The sequence below is a fragment of the Lissotriton vulgaris genome, chromosome 6 (genome assembly GCF_964263255.1).
Source record: "Lissotriton vulgaris chromosome 6, aLisVul1.2, whole genome shotgun sequence".
Lineage (NCBI taxonomy): Eukaryota > Metazoa > Chordata > Amphibia > Caudata > Salamandridae > Lissotriton > Lissotriton vulgaris.
The window spans coordinates 892082781-892100948 of record NC_141694.1 but is presented as its reverse complement, the minus strand read 5'-3'; the positions used below and the strand labels follow the sequence as shown (position 1 = coordinate 892100948).

At 44.6% G+C, this 18168-nt stretch overlaps 1 protein-coding gene across 1 annotated transcript in view; it reads right to left on the bottom strand.

Annotated features, from left to right (window-relative positions):
* Positions 1–18168, bottom strand: part of ANAPC1 (anaphase promoting complex subunit 1) — a 763513-nt gene that overhangs the window by 101407 nt on the left and 643938 nt on the right. Inside the window, exon 42 of the mRNA XM_086926883.1 lies at positions 2006–2144. Coding sequence (XP_086783009.1) covers positions 2006–2144 — 139 coding nt within the window. The remainder of the gene's footprint in view (positions 1–2005; positions 2145–18168) is intronic.

Sequence of the window (18168 nt, the reverse complement as noted above, 5' to 3'; positions counted from 1 at the left end):
CTGATCACAGTGCAATTTCTAAAGTCCAAATAACCAATTACCTAAAACAATTTTCTGTACCGGATAGCGTTAAAGACTTATCCAGTAGGCTTAGAGTCTACAATAGTAGGAGTATGTGTGTGCCTTCAAATGATGGGAAGGAAAGAACAATGGCAGCTGTATAAAATGGTTTATGTTACACTCATAGTTCATATTCAGAGTAGATACCCACCCAACAAAGCTCAAAAACGATTGTGTAAAAGCGACCCCCAAAAAGAAAACCTCAACAGAGGAGAAATAGGAGTTTACAACTTATTGTATTGCCTCCAACCGAAGAAGGCCTAGCTCTGGCAGAAGGTAACCACATATTCTGATGAAACACAAAAGAACCTGATCCCTTTTTGTCAAGGCACGAACAGAAGAAACGACTGTGTCAAACAAACAAAAAGAAGGATTTTCTGCATCCCCTTACGGAAGGTTATTTGATGATCTTAAGATTAATCTAATAAAAGAGGAGCGGCTCTGAAAAGTGGCACTACTCCATTAGAAGTGGGGCATTCTCAGCACCAAAGACTAAGAATGCCAGCAGGGTGAGTTGAACCCTGAGCAAGGGACCCCAGAAGTTTAGAAGGTTAAAGTTCTGAATATCAAAACCCTGCTGAAGGTGGATGGGTTGTGAGCTGTCATTCAAGAATGTGAGCTGCTGCACCAAAATAGAGAGCTACCAGATGAGACATCACAACCTCTTTCTAAATCGCAATAGGTATAGGGACTCTACTGTTAGGTCTACCAGTAGGCCAGATATAATGGGGCCTAGTTCCTGGACACAATGACCAACAGAAAAACAAGGCTTATTGGTAGACAAGAGAGAGGGTCAGTACCAAATTAATATTGAAAGACCCTTTTGTGGAGGCCTGAAAACTTCAGAATGATGTGCGAGACCTTAGTGCTCAAAATTCTCTCACTTTCATGATCCATGAGGCCCATTAAAAATCTAACCTGTCCTTTCTTTTCTTTAATGACATTCCACCATGGTCCTCATATACCATTTCCAACAGCCTAGGTAATGTAAAACATGCGCCTCTAGCTTATTATATAAGCATATCACACCCCTAAACCTCCGAGAATTTTGCCCGAACCAACTCCTTCCAGTAACAATCCTTATGCATAACTCTCGGTACCCTTTCGAAATACATTTCGTCACTTCCTTCAATCCACCATTCTACTCACTCTTGGTCAACTATTCCTCTTGACAAATGACACGCTTACAACTCAATTCCACGTCTGCTACAACCCACAATAACTTTGTTAGTATCTAAAGGCAACCGAGATAAATAATCTTTTTTCACTTTTTGTATCCTGGGAAAGTTCAAACACTTGTAAACAGTGCAATCATTCTGCAATAGACAGTGTTGAGTTAAACAAACACCGTAGTACAAGTATCTACCAAAGATTCATGATAAAGTTTGATCTCAACTCAAACTTTATACCACACACTTTATGCACAAATACCCCATCAAGATAATGTCTCTTTGTTAATGACCAAGTAGTGGCTCTAAACTCTCTTAAATCTTTCAATGCAAAAGCAATTATGCTTTCTTCACCATATACTGAGGTGTGATGTGGAAAAATGAAGTAATGTGGTTTGGCATCTTGTGGTGTGTGTTGTCATGAGATGGTGTGATGTGTTCCCATACACTGTTCTATCTAATTGTGAGCTGCTGAATGTTTTGTGAGGACAGGTGCAGAGGTGGTGAGGGTTTGCGTGGAGTGATGTGCCCAGTGGTAGTAAATGGTGGAGGTCAGGTAATATTAAGTAATGCCAACCTTAGTTTGGATGCCTGCCAGAACTACAGTAGCTGTGGACAATATTTGTCATTATGTCAAATATTTATGCATGCCATTTCTGAGAACTGCTGGGTTTTCTTTGTTAGAAACAGTTTTGTATTTACTCTGCCTGTTAAGGCGTGGGAAGCTGGTTGTGACCAAACCCATTAGTTCAGCTGCAGCACCCAATAATTAATACCTTGAAAGCTTGTGCCTCTGAGTTTCTGTGTGCAACAGTCTGGGTCAGGAGGCTGCGCCAGCCCTTCGGGTCTTCTTTATAGGACAGTTGCCCAGCTCGAAGTTTTACGTACAGAATGCCATCCTTCGAAAGAATCGATCTGAAAAGCAGAATAACATAACAGATACAAAGTCTGCAATTTAAAACAAAGTCAAACAGCAATCCACCTAATGTGCACAAAAGCTCTTTGGGATAGTTGCTTAATGAGTATAAAAATAAGAGCAGGGACTCAGTTTTTCCTGGGGGTTGCAGAATACCAAGGTTGTCCACTGTTGGTTCCAAAGCATGCCTCTTTCTTCAACTACCCTACATTTAACTTCTCTTTATCTTACTCCTGCAAGTTTTTTTCATGTATGTTTTCTGTCCCTGCCGTGGTCTTCCTATTTTTCTCTTCCTCCTTATTTTGTTTTCAGCTTTTGTCTCTTCTGGGTCAAACTCTGATGATGAAAAATAAGTTCTGGTCTCCACAGATAAGTTCCGGTGCCCCCCATCTGAAACCACCCGCACAATTAAAGCAATTGCTTGGGGTTTAGATTCCAAGGAGTGTATTGAAAAGCAGGAGGCAAATCTAACATGAGAGATATTAAAACAAATCACACTTTTAATGAGGCTTTTGGGGTTATTCCTAGGCCTGAAAGCCAGGATGCTGGTGCAGATATATCAATTTCTTGAAGAACACAATAAAAGGTCACATACGAGCTATGTGAAGATTTTATCAAAATTTGTGAGCTTTCTAGTAAATCAAAACAAACAGGGTGAAAGATAAGCCATTTTTTACCTTTCTGTTTTTTAATGGATACTCATCAAATAGCAAATTAACTAACTGCAGAAATGCATTTAATGCACAGACAAGATACGAATAAGTTCAGTGACTCAGAAGGGGGCCTTATGCAACTACCCTCAAAGAACAGTGTGGTCGGGGTAGGCGGCTTGCCACACAAAGATGATCTTCGTGGCTTTGATGCCAGATTTGCCCAATATCCCCATGACAAAGGAAAAGAGGACCATCCAGAGCAATGGTTACAACAGTAGACATAAGTACTGCTTGTGAAACAGGGTGGATGGAAGGGTAAATGAGAATCTGCAAAGTAGTAGTAGTACCTGTCAGCATAGGTAATGGCTACTAATCGTCACAAAAGTGTCACATTTCGAAAGACTACCACCATACTGCAAACGTACGAATTAAGGCACGAGGGGAAAATGAAAATCAATCCATAGATCAAGAAATGTTCACACAGCGCAGGGCCAAATGCAGGTTCCTCTCGAGAAGTACTCCTGAAAACGGTGTTTGGCAAAGGTATGGAGATCAGACAATGCTCAGTTTGAGATGGTCAAAAATGGAACCCCTGCAGAAGTGTTGAGAGCAGTGAGCACATTTTGGCAGCTATAATGAAACACTGCAAGGAAACCTGTTTACATAGAGATTGTGCAAGAATAGCGAATATGCCAGGAGCTGAATGCTTCAGGAGGTATCTAGAGGTTGTGAATTTGAATCCCAGCAAGGCTGTCTCAGACTTCAATTATTCAGAGGTGAGTAAAATGTGTATCTTTAAATTGGCTGATAATACGATCAGGTTTTTAAAGCAATTGCATGCAGGGGAAGTGTGAAATAAAGCAGCTCTATTTAAAGAAGCATTGGCATAACCAATAGGTCTCGCCTTTCGAACCTTATAAGTATTTAGCCATGCAACAGTTGATGTTGCTGCACCAAGGATATTGTGCTGCATAACTAAATACTTATAAGGTCCCAAAGGCGAGACCTATTGGCTATGCCATTGCTTGTTAAAGTGGCTGCTCCTTTGCAGTGCAAACCCGAAAAAGGCATGCATGGAGAGTGGATGGTTAAAAGGAGAAATGTCCGATTCTTTGCAAATAAATCTTCTATTAAGCAATGTGTTACTAAAACATGCTGTTTGTCATCAATATTAGGTGTAAAAATAAAATAAAAAATAAAAAGAGTACCTCTTATCTGCTTGGGGGAGATGAAAGAACCCCTTAAATTGGTTTCATGGGCAGGCTACATCCCCCACTTAGCACTTATTTGGTGCATTTTGGGGCAACATGCAGGTATAATAATTCAGCTAATGGCCCACTTCTAAATGTTCAAGACAGGTTATGGGGAGATTGTGTTTGCCAAAGTTCACACATTGCATCAAGTGTAGGAACTGGGATAGAGCACTGATAGTGGATAATGTGTACTCATGATAATATAATAAAAACTGGAGAATGCAGCAGCATTGTAGGAAGTCGAGTGTGTAACACGTGAGGATCATTTGAATGATGTTAAATTTGACACATTCTATTCGCATTAATTACAAATATTTTTTTTAATCAAGATGCTGTGAAAAAACATGCCACAAAAACCGAAGCACCCATCTTCTGATTTATGATTAAAAAAGAGCTTTATAATAATCGCAAACGTTAACAGCATGACCCGAAATCGAAAAAATACGGATAAATAAGATTTTCCTGTGAGATAAATAGTCCTTCTGTAATTAGAAGTGCACCCCTCTCCCTCCCAGACTCTGAGACTCGAAGCAATGCCCCTTTGTATAAAGGGCGATATTGCAGCATGCGCCAAACTCAACGGTTGAAAGTGAAAGGCAGGGGAAATCATATGTACTTCAGCAGTCCATTCTGTCACAACCCCTTTGTGTTGCGAGGATCACCTTTCCCACTTGCAAACAGTTATATTATTAGAAAAATGGTTCTGAAAGATACTAACCTTGGCCACCGTTGTCGAGGATAATGGTTTGACATTTCAGATCACCGGCAACTAATGAACTGAACATGGTAGCACATTTAACAAGTGCAGTGCAGGCAGTCAATGTTAAGACGCGGCCATTAAAGTGAAAGTGGCCAGATGGTGCCGGGAGCAGCAGCCAGCGGGAGGAGCTGGATGCGCTCTGTGGTGGGGGAGGGGGAGGAGCATGCAAAAGGAAAGCCTTGATCCAGCCATATGTGGAATGCAGAAAGCCATATGGCGGCTATGCGCGTGCACGCGCCTTGCCGCAAGCTGGTGGCCAAACAAAGCTGCTGGTTGTAGCACTTTGAAATGCCACTAACTAAATGTCTCGCCAGATCAGCGCATGCGCTGGCTCTAGCGAGACCTAAAAAAATATATATATATATTATGACCGGAACAATTGCACGCCCTTCCTGCACATCTGAGAAGATGAGACAAGGTGCCATGGAAACTAACATGAAGTAACCTTGGCGCTATACAAAATCCCCAACGAAATAAATTAAAAAAGATAGGAACTATTTTACTTTGAAGGAAGGAGAACAAAGCAGAAAAGATCAAAAGAAAGGGGTACTCATATTTGGTAACAATATTTCTGGTGGATACATAATCTTCCTGCAGATTCCTCACCGCCCTCTGTTCATTCCTGCCTGGTGTTGCATCATGTAGGTTCAGTCACGCCTCCTCTCCGGACATGACCATACTGGCATGTAATTGGCGCTAATAGGCACACTGGCGCTAGCTGCGAGTCCTATCGTGGTGTATGGTGAGAAAATGAGAGGGGGAAAACAGCAAAAAATACAGCAGATAACATGTTTACATAGCTTGGGGTCTTATTCCTCACAGCACTAACTCAGAGGAAGAAGGAGCGAGGTGAGGAATCTGCAGGAAGATTATGCATTGACCAGAAATATTCTGATCAAAGTTAAGTAATTTTTTCTTCTGATGGATACATCTTCCATAGGTTTATCAATGAGTCCCAAAGCAATATTGCTTTGGGAGGTGGGACTGATTAGTTCTGGCTAAGTAAGTCATGCAACGCAGCTGGGGAAGGTACCTGTCACTGTGTACCTGAGATGTGAGCGAGTAGTGTCAACAAAAGTAGACAAGAATGTTGATGTAGCTGCCCAGCATGTGTATGTAAGTTGGATGCTTCTGGAAAAGGCCAGGGGAGCAGCAATGATCCTGGTGGAACGAGCATGAATGACCACTGGAGGCTCTTCCTCTGCCAGGAAGAAACAGAGCTTGATCCAGAGGAAGTCCCAATGAGAAATGGCGTGTTTATTCGCCACCATGCCAACCTGAGCTAATAAGAAGCTGAAAAAGAGCTCATTATACACTGTCCTTTCAAGTGCACTAGATAAAGTAGGACATTTCATAACTGAGGTCCATTCAGTGCAGCAGCTCCTGCTCCTTGGCTGGATGTAGAGGAATGAAGAAAGATAGAAAAGAGATGGACTGAGCTATACAAAAAGCAGAAACCACTTTGGTTAAGAGTAATAGGGAGGTGTGAAGGACCAAGTTTGTCTGAGAAGAAAACTGTGAAAGGTTAACAAACAAAGAGAGTCATACGTGCTCCAGCTGTACGTACTCAAGGTATTGTCAGAATCAAAACCACCTTCAGGGTAAAAGAAGTCAAGCCAGGCAACTATGCATTGGCTCAAAGAGGGAATACCATCAAGAAATTCAAAACCATATTTAAATCCTACTGAGGTGCAATGAACGGAGTAATGGAAAACTAGCAGACTTGTAAGCAAAAGGGCAACTTGTGGTGCACTAAAGAGGAAAGGTGGATCCAGAAGACAAAAAAAGTCAGAGCATCAAATAATCCTTACCAGCAACCACATCGAGGCCCTGCTGTGCAACAGACAATATAAACTGTAAGATATCAGAAAGGCTAGATTTAAAGGGGAAGAGTTCTACCAACTAGTACTTCTGAACAAGGTTGGTTTCTTAATCACCTCAGATGGTCTTGCTGGGGCCAAGACAATATCTGTGTGCTTCTTGGGGGCAAGACAATGTCTGCTACGTCATCAGGAAGACAATAGGCCTCTAGCTGGCACCGATTAATCTCCACATGTTGTCGCTGAGTTTTGGTGTTGGAGTTGAGGACCTGACCATTCATGATAAATCAGTTCCCCTCACAGTAGCAGATGATGCGGTCAAGTCCTGAGTTAACAGATTGGCATTCTATATCCTCTCTGGAGTTACCAGATTCCACTTTTCTCTATCCTACTGCAGCACATTTGACAGTAGCAGAATCAGCAGTAATGCATCCAGCAAGCCCAGAGACCAGATGAACCTAAAAGCACTCCAAGGAAATCAGGTACAGGTGTTGTGTATAGCAAAGAAGAGGATACTTACTGTTCTGGACTCTGGTGAAGAAATTCACACACAGAAACCCCAATCTGTTGATCACCTTCTTTACTTCTGGGTACAGCTCCCACTCGTAGTCCTCCATTGAGTACAGCTGAGAGAATCCCCTCTCATAATAAGTGAACCAGTAAGATGAGCTGCTAAGGGGAGGAATCCCTGTCAATGTGCTCATTTACATGGGTACATTTGCTCCCATGACACCATACCGCTATATCTGCTGATATTATGGACAGTAGTGGTTTTGTCTTACAGAATCTGAATGGTGCTCTAGGAGATTGAAGAGAGAAATGCCTGAATTTCAAGAGGGAATGCCTGTTGCTCGGGGACTTTTTATGCTGTTTCTGGTCAGATGCAGCCCAAAAGCTTTGTGCCATCATGTTGCATAGATGAGCATCCCAGGATACTGAGAAGGTGTCAGTGAACACCCTAGCCTCAGCCTAAAGAGCGCTGGATGGACAACCCACCATATGTTTCGAGGAACCTATCTACACGTACATATCCAAATTAAGATCGTGGGATCTGCACCAGAGCCATACAACTATCTGTATGCTGAAGCCACTATGACCTTTGGCACCTCTAAAGGGCCCTCATCCGCCATTTGATGTCAACAGGATACATGAGGTCAAGCTAGCAAGGCCTTCAGAACCAGGACATGGGTTCAAGTCAGAAACATACCCTCTGAAGACTTTTGAGCGTTGACAGTAAAGGCCAAGTCATGGAGAAAAATCACTGTTCACTGGAGGTGCTCTACTTTCTAAAGCGAGTTGTCCAAGAATGGATGCAGAGGGCCTCACAATTATTACAGTGAAGCAGATGCAACCACCAGCACTTTGGTAACGACATGTAGAGCAGTTGTCAGTCCGAACGGTGGAACTGTGAACTGATAGTGCTGGGATGTCACTGTGAATCTCTGGTAATATCTCTGGGCAGGAAAGATTGTAAGATGGAAGTATGTGCCCTGGAGAATCCGGGACATGAATCGATGTCCCGCACCCAGAGAAGAGACACTTTAAGGCATGGTAAAGTGTGCAATTGCCCGGGACCCCTTCTTCCAAGAGGCCACCACGGAAAGCGAACTTTCTTTATATTTGACTTTTGTCTTTCTACCCAGTGTCGTCCAAGGATTCTTGGGTTCCTGGGCAAGAACTATATGAATTGTGTATTGTGATCCTGTTAAAATGTAACATATAATTTAGTATTGTTTGGCATCATGCAGTTTTATATTCCCGGGAAATTTATAATAAAATTACAATTTGTTCTCTAAAGGGGCCCCCAAAAGTAAGTCTTGCCTGGGGCCCAAAATCCTTAAGATGACACTGACCTAGAGCTAGATAGACCTCACACAGGAACAGCATCTTTAACTTGTCCTGCTGAATGAACAAGTTCACAAGGGAGAGATCCAGGATGAGTCTCAAACCTCCATCCTTCTTTGGTCGTAGCCCTTGATTAGCTAGATGACCCAGCTATCTGTTGTGATCATTTATGGGTTGGTGGAAAATGGAAGGCTTCCTTGTATCTGCTGTTAATTATTATGGGGTCTCTTATAGCCACCCTTTGCCCAAAAGAAGCTTTAAAACTGAAGGTGTGTCTGAACAGGCCTAAAAGGCGGGCTCTGCTGGGACTCTACTGCTCCATGATAGCCTTTGGATGAATGAGAACACAAGAATTGCAGGCTATGGTGCTGTGTTTTGATCCTACTACAGGCAGATGTGAAACCGCAAATGACAGCTTTCCGTGACATCTAAAACAAGGCTTGAATATTTTACAGGATATAGTAGACCTATCTGCTTTCTAAATGTTGAGGAGTTTTATTGGTGAGACCTCAAGAGGTAGCTCCAGACCTGACCAAATAGGTGGGGAAAAGATGAACTGACACCAGCCCGCCAACTGGTGCCTTATATCCACTGTCATTATGTGAAGAGGCGGAGTAACAGCTGAAGTCGAATGGCACCACGTGGTGAGGCTGGTGAGGGATGGCTGGGAAAAATCTTTTCCAGTATTGCCTAAAGCTTTGAGATACAGCGCAAAGGTGTAAGGTGGAGAATCTGCTGGACGATAATGTATTTAAGAGAACGGTGTTCTTTTGAGTGCATTTTACTGTATATAAAAAAAGTATGGTTTTATTCTTTATATTATTTTATATTTTGAGCTAACAGGAGAATCAACATGAAAGACCTCATTTTCACTTGAGGTGACATGTAAAATCCACCAATTTCTAGAGATGGTGCGAATACATTGCTGGAATTTCCTTCACTTACAATCCCCACAGTGATGGAAATTCCAGTACCTGATGCTTCTCCAGATTTTTCCGACTAAGTGATGGCCTCAGTGCTTGTCACTTGCTTACCTGGCTAACTCATGATACAGCTGTAAATGCATATGGTCTTAATGGTAAACAGTTTTAATGTGCATGAATCGAGAAGAATTAGGAACTTTTAGCTCTAAATTATAGTTCATTGATTTTAAGCACATGGAAGAAAGGGAGAGCAATTGCCGCAATATTTTTAAACTGATCAATTATAGGAATTTTAACCCCTTTGCAGCGGGGGTAATTCCCCCGCTGTGCTGAGGGGCGGGGGGCACGCACAGCGCCCCCGTACTTATGACGAGCTCAGCTCGTCATGAGGCACAGTGCTCGTGGACTCATGACGAGCTGAGCTTGTCATGACCACACCCGTTTCCGTGGAGCGTTCAGCACAGCAGGGGAATTATGCCCGCGGGTGAGCGTTCCACGGCTCATGACGAGCTTAGCTCGTCACGAGCACATGAGCACCGCGCCTCATGACGAGCTGAGCTCGTCATGAGCATAGAAGGTGTTAAACAATTTATACCAGTCTGTCTAAACAAAAATGGCAACAAAAATTGCCATTTCTTGTACCAACCCTCTCCAGCCAAACACAATATACATTTCAAACCTTAAACCTTCTGGAGGCAGTTGTAAATATTCTCATGTCCACTAGAGCAGCAAATCATACTAGATGTGGGATTTTTCTAAAACCTCAGAGATTAGAGCTCAGTCTTCCTATGCCAAACTTTCAGTTGACATGCACACCAGCCCTTGTAAATGGAATAGTTCTTGATGTGTGCCTTAACGCCTACCATTGTAGCCGGACTGTGCCCGCTTAAAAAATGCTATTTGACCAGACAAAATACACCATGTTGACTGGTCAAAACCTCCTTTTTTTAAATTAATAAGTCACCCCATGTAGGTATTGGGGAGCACAAGGCAGGGTGCATGCTACTTAAAAAAAAAAAAATGTAGGCCGGGAGGGCTGTCGGATCGGATCGCACTCTATGCAGACTATGTTCTTTTCTTTCTAACAGAACCACATCGGACAGGACCTCAATTACTCCGCATTATGCAGATATTTGGACAACACTCTGGCCTGTTTATGAATGCTAGAAAGTCAATATTGTGGCCTCTTCACAGAGGCTCAGAAATGGGCACCTGGGTGGGAGAAGCAAAGCTAGCCACAACCGGGCTTAAGTACCTCGGGGTCTACATTTCGTCCTCCCACTAGGAGTTGTGGAATAGAAACATCGTACCCATCTGGACGTCCACGCAGGCTGAGATGGAATCCTGGGTGCGCATGCCCCCGTCCATACTGGGAAGATTAGCGATATTTAAGATGGTGTCCCTCCCTCGTCTTCTTTATCAGCTGCAGAACCACCCCTTTCAGATATCGGCCACCTGGTTCCGACAGCTCAACTCAAGACTAAGTAATTTCCTATGGAACGATCAAGCTGCTAGGGTTGCACTGAAAACGTGCTTTCAATCAATGTACTGCAGAGGTATAGCGACCCCTGTTAATCAGTCATATCACGCAGCATCCCATCTCTTGGTACTGAACGACTGGTGGTATGGGAATAGCAGAGACCCGGCATACCAAGTGGAGAAATGGCTCGTGGGTGATATACTACCCCATATGTTTTTATACACCCCAAAAGAGCTAGGGAGATTTCCGCCTGCCACATGTGTGGTGTTCGGAGTTAGGAAGGAATCGATGCTCAGGATGGGGTGGTGGAGATGGCTGACGAGAGAGACTCCCCTCTGGCAGAGCGGCCTTATGCCGCAGATGTCCACCTTGGTGGAGTTTAGACAATGTGAAGCCATAGGCATTTCCACGTTTGGGGATGTAATGCGAGGTACCACCATGAGGTCCTACCAGGCGCTCCAGAACAAATTTGCTATGCCACACACTCAATTCTACAAATACTTACAACTGCGTTCCTCATATGTCACACGTTTGGAATCTCTCCCAGAGTTCAATCCGATAGAGACAAAGGTTTTTATGGGGGACTTGGGGGACTGCAAGACTGCAAAGATATATCAAACATTAATGACAAATTTCTCCACAACCTTAGATTCACTCTGGAAAAAATGGCAGACAGACCTCGTTCCCCTTGACAGGGACGACTGGACAGAGGCCTTGAATTCCGAGGGGCGCCGCAATAGCTTCTCACCTCAGACTTCTTCAGTTTAAATATTCACACCATGCTTATTTTACCAGATACAGGCTTTGGAGGGTGGGGCTGATAGATTTCCCTACATGTCTACGATGTGGCAGCACGGAAGGCACACTTATACACAATATATTGGAATACACTGCGCTTAGCAGATTTTGGAGGGGGGGTAACGAATTGAGGGGCTAGGATGGGAAATACCTCGGTCTCCTAGGCTCGCCCTATTACATATCACAGACCAAATAGGGGAAAACATCTATAAAAGACACCTGCTATTTTTGGGCCTTACCCTGGCAAAAAGAGATATAGCTAGGGCATGGTGAGTTCCGGCTCCGCCTAAATTGGGAACTTTGAAGGCAGGCCTTCATTGGTGTATGGATCAGGAACAGCCTATCTTTAAAGCATGGGGTTGCCTGCAAAAGCAACCCAAAATCTGGAAACGATGGGCAGATTTCAGGGGTTTCATTTTAGAACCTCCTTCACCACAAACTACACACGTGGGAACCTTCTGAGAACACATTGCAGGGAAGAACGATGATACAAAGGACTACGATATATGTGAAATGGCTAGATGGGTATGCTATATGGACTACTACACTGCATGAGACACAGTCGTTTGTAAAGTTAGGGGCTGATGTTCATAGACCTGAAAGGTTTATCTTTTTGTATCATAAATGTCATATAGAAGTCACCTGCTTGAAAGCTGTTATATTGATCTATCTATATTATCTTTCTACTGTAAAGAATGTGATTATCTTATCTGATGACTCAATAAAAAAGTGTTTAGAAAAAAAAAGGTAGGACGAGTAGAAATCTAATGTTAACATGTTCTTACAGTGTCTAGTATCCAAAAGAACAAATTACTTACTTCCAGTAATGCTCTTCCTGACAGAGACTATTTAGTCGCAGATACCTCACCTTTTGAATATACCCAGGTGTTAGACTGGATCCGTAACTCTTCAGCAGAAACTCTGCGTACTGGTATGTGGTGCATGAAGCTCCACTCAGACCCTGTTCCACTCTGTAAATGATGTGCAGAGCCTATATTGGTGCCACTCCAGCATACAAATGTCAGTTGCTTTGCAGACGCAAATCCGGAGCGCTCCATCTCGTTTCTCTCAGAAACTTACCTTGATAATTCCAGAAACTTTTCTTCAGTGTGCAAGGGATGTCACCACACAAAACTACTGTTTTTAAACCCTTTAGGAACTGCTGCACGTTGGAGTGGTACCAATATAGGAGGGGCCACACTGCGCCACCTACTGGTACGCAGAGGTACTGCTTAAGAATTTCTGGATCCAGTCTGATATTGAAAAGGTGAGGAAACTGCAGCTAGCAGAGCAAGTTGATTCCCTTCTGTAATTCCTTTTCTTCGAATATTCCCCCCTGGTGTCAGACTGGATTCAGAAAATCTTGAGTAGTACCTCTGCACACAGGTAGATGGCACCAATGGCTCTGCGTCGACTGCACAGGGTATGGCGTGCACAGTGCCTATATGTAGACATCACCCTGGCAAGCTTACATCGGTTTCTTTCATGAAACATGCAGCACCCACAGATGCAAAGCAACATCAGAACGTGTTACTAGTGTATTGTGTCTAAGAAGACCTTCCATTTGAGGAAGTGCAGTTTGCAAAGTGGGGAGGAAGGGAGAGTTGGTAAGGAAGAGACTGTGAGGAATCTTCTGTTAGACAGTCTCTACCGGAAAATGCATTAGAGAAGGGAAGGAATGTATCTTTTGGAAGAGACTTCCAAAAGCAGATTCCTTACCTTAGAAGGGATAACACAGCAGTAACCTCCCTAGAGTAGGGGTGCAAACTAATTTAAACCAAGAAGTCCTGCAGGACCAAGCAGCAAAAGTACCCCTATTGCCGGACCTGACCTGACCAAGTAGCTGCATGGCAAATATCAAGGACATGAACATCGCATGCTAACGAAGTAGTCACAGTCTTGACTCTGGTGGAATGAACCCTCAAGCCTTCTGGAGTTTGCTTCTTGGCTAAAGCATAGTAGATTTTTATGCGGAGTATAAACCATCGACAAATGATCCCCTTCTGCACAGCTTTACCTTCTTTGCTCCTGCGAATTCAACTAAAAACTGATCAACCAGTCAGTGATCCTTGGGATGATCGATATAAAAACTAAGAGTCCTCTTTTGATCCAAACAATGGAGCCTCTCCTCCTCTTCAGAAGGATGAGGTGGAGCAAAGAATGCAGTCAGAGTGATCGCTTGATCGACATAGTCATCACTTGGGTATAAGGAAGGCAATCATTCAGGGGACCAGGTTGTCGTGGGTGAATGTAGTATACAGAGGTTGAACCATGAGAGCCATAAGCTCACTCACCCTCTGGGCCAATACCATGGCTATCAAGAAGATCGTTCTGAGAGTCAAAGGTCTTAGAGAAGTAATGCATGGGCTCAAAAGGGGAGCCCATTAGGAAAGCGAGGACCGAATTCAAGTCCTAATGGGGCATAATGAAAAGAGAAAGCGGAAACATATGTCGCAGACCTTTTTGGAAACAGAGTCATAACAAGTCACTTAAACAGGAACGGCTGATTCAGCAACCTCAAAATAAAGCTTAGAGAGCTGTCAAGTAACTTAACAGTGCCCAGGGCCAATGCCCTGCCGGACCAAGGACAACACCAAAAGCAACACTTCAGACAGATTGGCATGAAGTGGCTTAATGCACCATTCTGAAAATCAAGCCACAAATCTGTCCAGATGGCAGGCATATACTGACTTTGTTGAGGGATGCCCGGCGGCCAGAATAACATCCACAACCTTAGAAGGAAGTTCGAAGGTGCTTAGCCGTCACTGCTCAATCTCCAAGCATTAAGATTGAGCATGAACAGTTTGGGATCGAAGGGGCAGCTTGATCAGAGGACAGGAGGATAACAATGACCAATCTGGAGCCACTAGGATGACATGGGCCCAGTCGGGCCTGATCTATTATTGAGGAACTGAGGCAGGCGTAGTATTGGCGGACAGCCCACCTTCAACAACCAATCATCAAGAAAGGGGACAACTCAAATCCCCAAGCTCCGAAGGTGAGCAGCAACCAACGCTACCACTTTCATGAATACTAGATGAGCACTGGTGAGGCTGAAAAGAAGCAGAGCAAACTGAAAGTGCTAGGAGCCCACCGTGAACTGCTGGTAACATGTCCTGCCGGTCCAACGCTACAATCTAGCCTCAAGGGTCCAGGGCAGATAGGACTTGGGATGATGAGCATCTTGAACCTGTCCTTTTTCATAAAGGCATTGGGAGGTTTAAGATCCAGAATAGGATGGAGACTTCTGTCTTTTTTTGGCACCAGAAAGTAGCGAAGTAACAACCACCACCTACTATCGGTATCTGAACCCTCTTGATTTTTCTTTTGGCCAAAAGACCCCACACCTCCTGTTGTAACAAGGACAGATGATCCTTCGACAACCGTTGTACAGATGGTGGCATCGGTGGTAGTGTTTCAAGAAAGAGAAGTGTGCAAACCCAAGCACAATCTGTAGGATCCACTTGTCTGAAGTGACCGCTTCTCATGCCAGATGACAGTGCCATATCCTGCCTCCTATGGATGGCTGTGTGCTGAAGCGGCTGCATTAAAGAGGTTTGGCGGGGGCAGTAGTGGGAGGGATGGAGAACTGGGCTGAATGGTGCCCTTGTTGTTAATGCAGCCTGTTGTAGCTTCTACTTTGCTCTTTGAAAAAAGGGGGACCCCTACCAGACAGATGTGCTTGCTATACGCAGGGACAATTAGAATTTTATGTAAAAAAGACCAATAGCAAGCATCTATTTTAACCAAACATACTCTAGGTGCAGATGAGAAGTAACCACATTATATGATATTCATAAAAATATGGAGACCAACATTACTTTAGAAAAATATATTCTCAATTTATTTTTTAACTTTTGTCTATATAAAGCTTTGTTTGCTCATTCATTTAAATTGTGTTTATTCAAAACATGATTACAAAAGTTTTTTCAATATTACCATTTGAGTGATAACAGTACATAAAATTAAATAATGGCAAAGGGGAAATCATCTTGATATTATCTGATTTATCTTTTCATTGATCATAAACAGTAGTCCTTAATAGATTTAGTAGGGCACGCAGAAGATGATAACTTGATGAGGGCAAGCGGTAGATGGGAACTACACACGTTTCGGCACTACTGCCGTCATCAGGGAACCGTCTATTGCAAAGAGATCAGATGGTTAAAGACTCGAAAGATGATGCACTGTCTTAACGTGTTGCCCAAAGGGGTTGTCAAAAGAATCCATTAGATAGGGATAAAAAGATACTACAGGATAACATTTTTGTTGATCATAAGCGATGAACAGAGTTCAGAATGCGATGGACTTGAATCTTCTAACGTGAGAGATAAGCTCTCTCGTTTTATGGAAGGCTTTACATTGGGTTCCTCGGCCTGGATGCTGATCCTAATATGACGTTAGCGGCGCATGAACTTTTATAATTTAGGGGTGGAGATTCTCCTAAAGGTATATGTAAGTGCCAAATATGCACTGCGTTAAAGAGCTGGTCATCGCCAGGTGCTTCAATATATCTTGGTGCTTGTTTATTTAAAGGCGTTCCAATCCGTGATATCAGCAATACGCTACTCGACTCTAAATCGCCATCTTAGCTTCTACTTTGTACACAAAAAGACAGGGAAGTCAGCTGGCTTTGGGGATGTGAGTCGTACCGGTGAGGGTGAAATTCCCTACCGTAGCCAGCTACAGGAGGGCAGAATAGAGGAATGCTGCTGGCATGGCAAGCGACCAATCCCAAGGAGCGAGCAGAACACTGATCATGGCCCACCGTAAACCGCAGGTAGCAACGATGTGCAGGCAGGGCGGGGATGTCGGCATCTTGCAAGTCCAATGCTACCATCCAGTCTCCCAGGTCCAGAGCAGACAGGACCTGAGCAAGGGTGAGCATTTTGAAATTCAACTTCTTGAGGAAGTAGGTGAGGGCCCTGAGGTCTAGGATAGGACTAAGGCCTCCGTTCTACTTTGGAACCAGAAAAAACAGGATTAGCAACCACAGCCTATTTCTGGCCCAGGGACCCTCTCTATGGCTCCCTTGGTCAAGTCTTGACTTCCTCGCCGAGTAAGGCAAGGAGCCGGCTGTGGCTTGACCGGACTTCAGACCACCCGACCCACAAGGTCCAGGTGAAATGCGGCTGTGGCCCCACATAGGTTGCTGGACTTGCGGGGTCCTCTGGCTGGAATAGGTTTGGTGTGGTTAATAGCCCCTTCTGTAGCCACGAAAGGGGTGAAAAGCAGACACAGGCCGGGACGTCATGGAAAGGCCTAGGGACTTGGCCATACCCCACGAGTCCTTAAAGCGCTCCAGTGCTGCATTCGCTTAGTCTCCAAAGAGACAGGAGCCATCAAATGGCATATCCATAAGATTGTTTGAACATCCCATAGACGTCCACAGCCAGGAGTGGCGCTAATGGCCACAATCGAGGAAATCGCACTGCCTAGCGTGTCTGTCGTATCAAAGCCACATCGTATGGCAAAATTAACTGCATCTCTCCCGTCTGTAATGGCTTGGGAGATGAGAGCTCAGTCCTTCTCAGAGACACCGGGCATCACTTGTGCTACTGTATCCCAGAGAGAATGGGAGTAATGGCCCAAGAGGCATGCAGTGTTTACCGACCGCAAGGCTGGTTGAAGAAAATATGTTCTTGCCTTAGCTGTCCAGCCTTTTGGAATCCCTGTCTAGGGGTATGGAAGGGGACACACCGTGGAAAGTGGAGGCTTGGACCACCAACCTCTATGGGGTGGGGTGGGGTGGGTAGAGAGGAAAGCTGGGTCACCCGGTGCAGGGCGGTGGCAGTGGGCAATGATTCGATTCACAGGAGCCCCTTTGCTGGGCTTGGACCAGGTGCCCAGTAGAACATCTGTTAAGGACTGGTTGAAAAGCAGCACAGGTTCCAAAGAGGGGACACCAGACTGCAGGACCTCAATCAGGACGTTAGACCTGACTGCCACCGTAGGAACTGCAGGTTCAAGACCTCCCCAGCCCTATTCACCACCATTGTGAATGAAGCTCCTTCCTCCATAGCCAGGTTTGGCAGGGGAGAGACAACACACCAGAATTTGGGGAGGTATCCATCGCAGAGGTCCCCAGATCCAGGTCTTGATTGGGTTGCAGGATTTTAAGGGATCCTGCTGCCCCCCCCCCCAACCTACAGCATCCACGCCTAACCCTTCCGAACAGGGCAGGTGGAGTGGCATGGAGCCATACTGCTCCATCTGCGATGGTCTTGGCGTCGGTGGACACTCAACTAGCTCTGTCTCATCTGGAATGATGAGGGAGACGCCGCCGGTGGGCGTCCGCAACTGCCAGACCCTCGACGTCAGATATGGCGCTGGGGAAGGGCGCAGAGGTATGACCAGCACTAGTACAAATCAAGGAATGGATCCAAGAGGAGGTCGGAGTGTAGTGGCCCTAGCCAAAGGTACGGAACCCTCTGGGCCTCCTTCAGCTGAGCCTGCAGGCCGAAGAAGCGCTGGCAGAATCATGCTGCTCA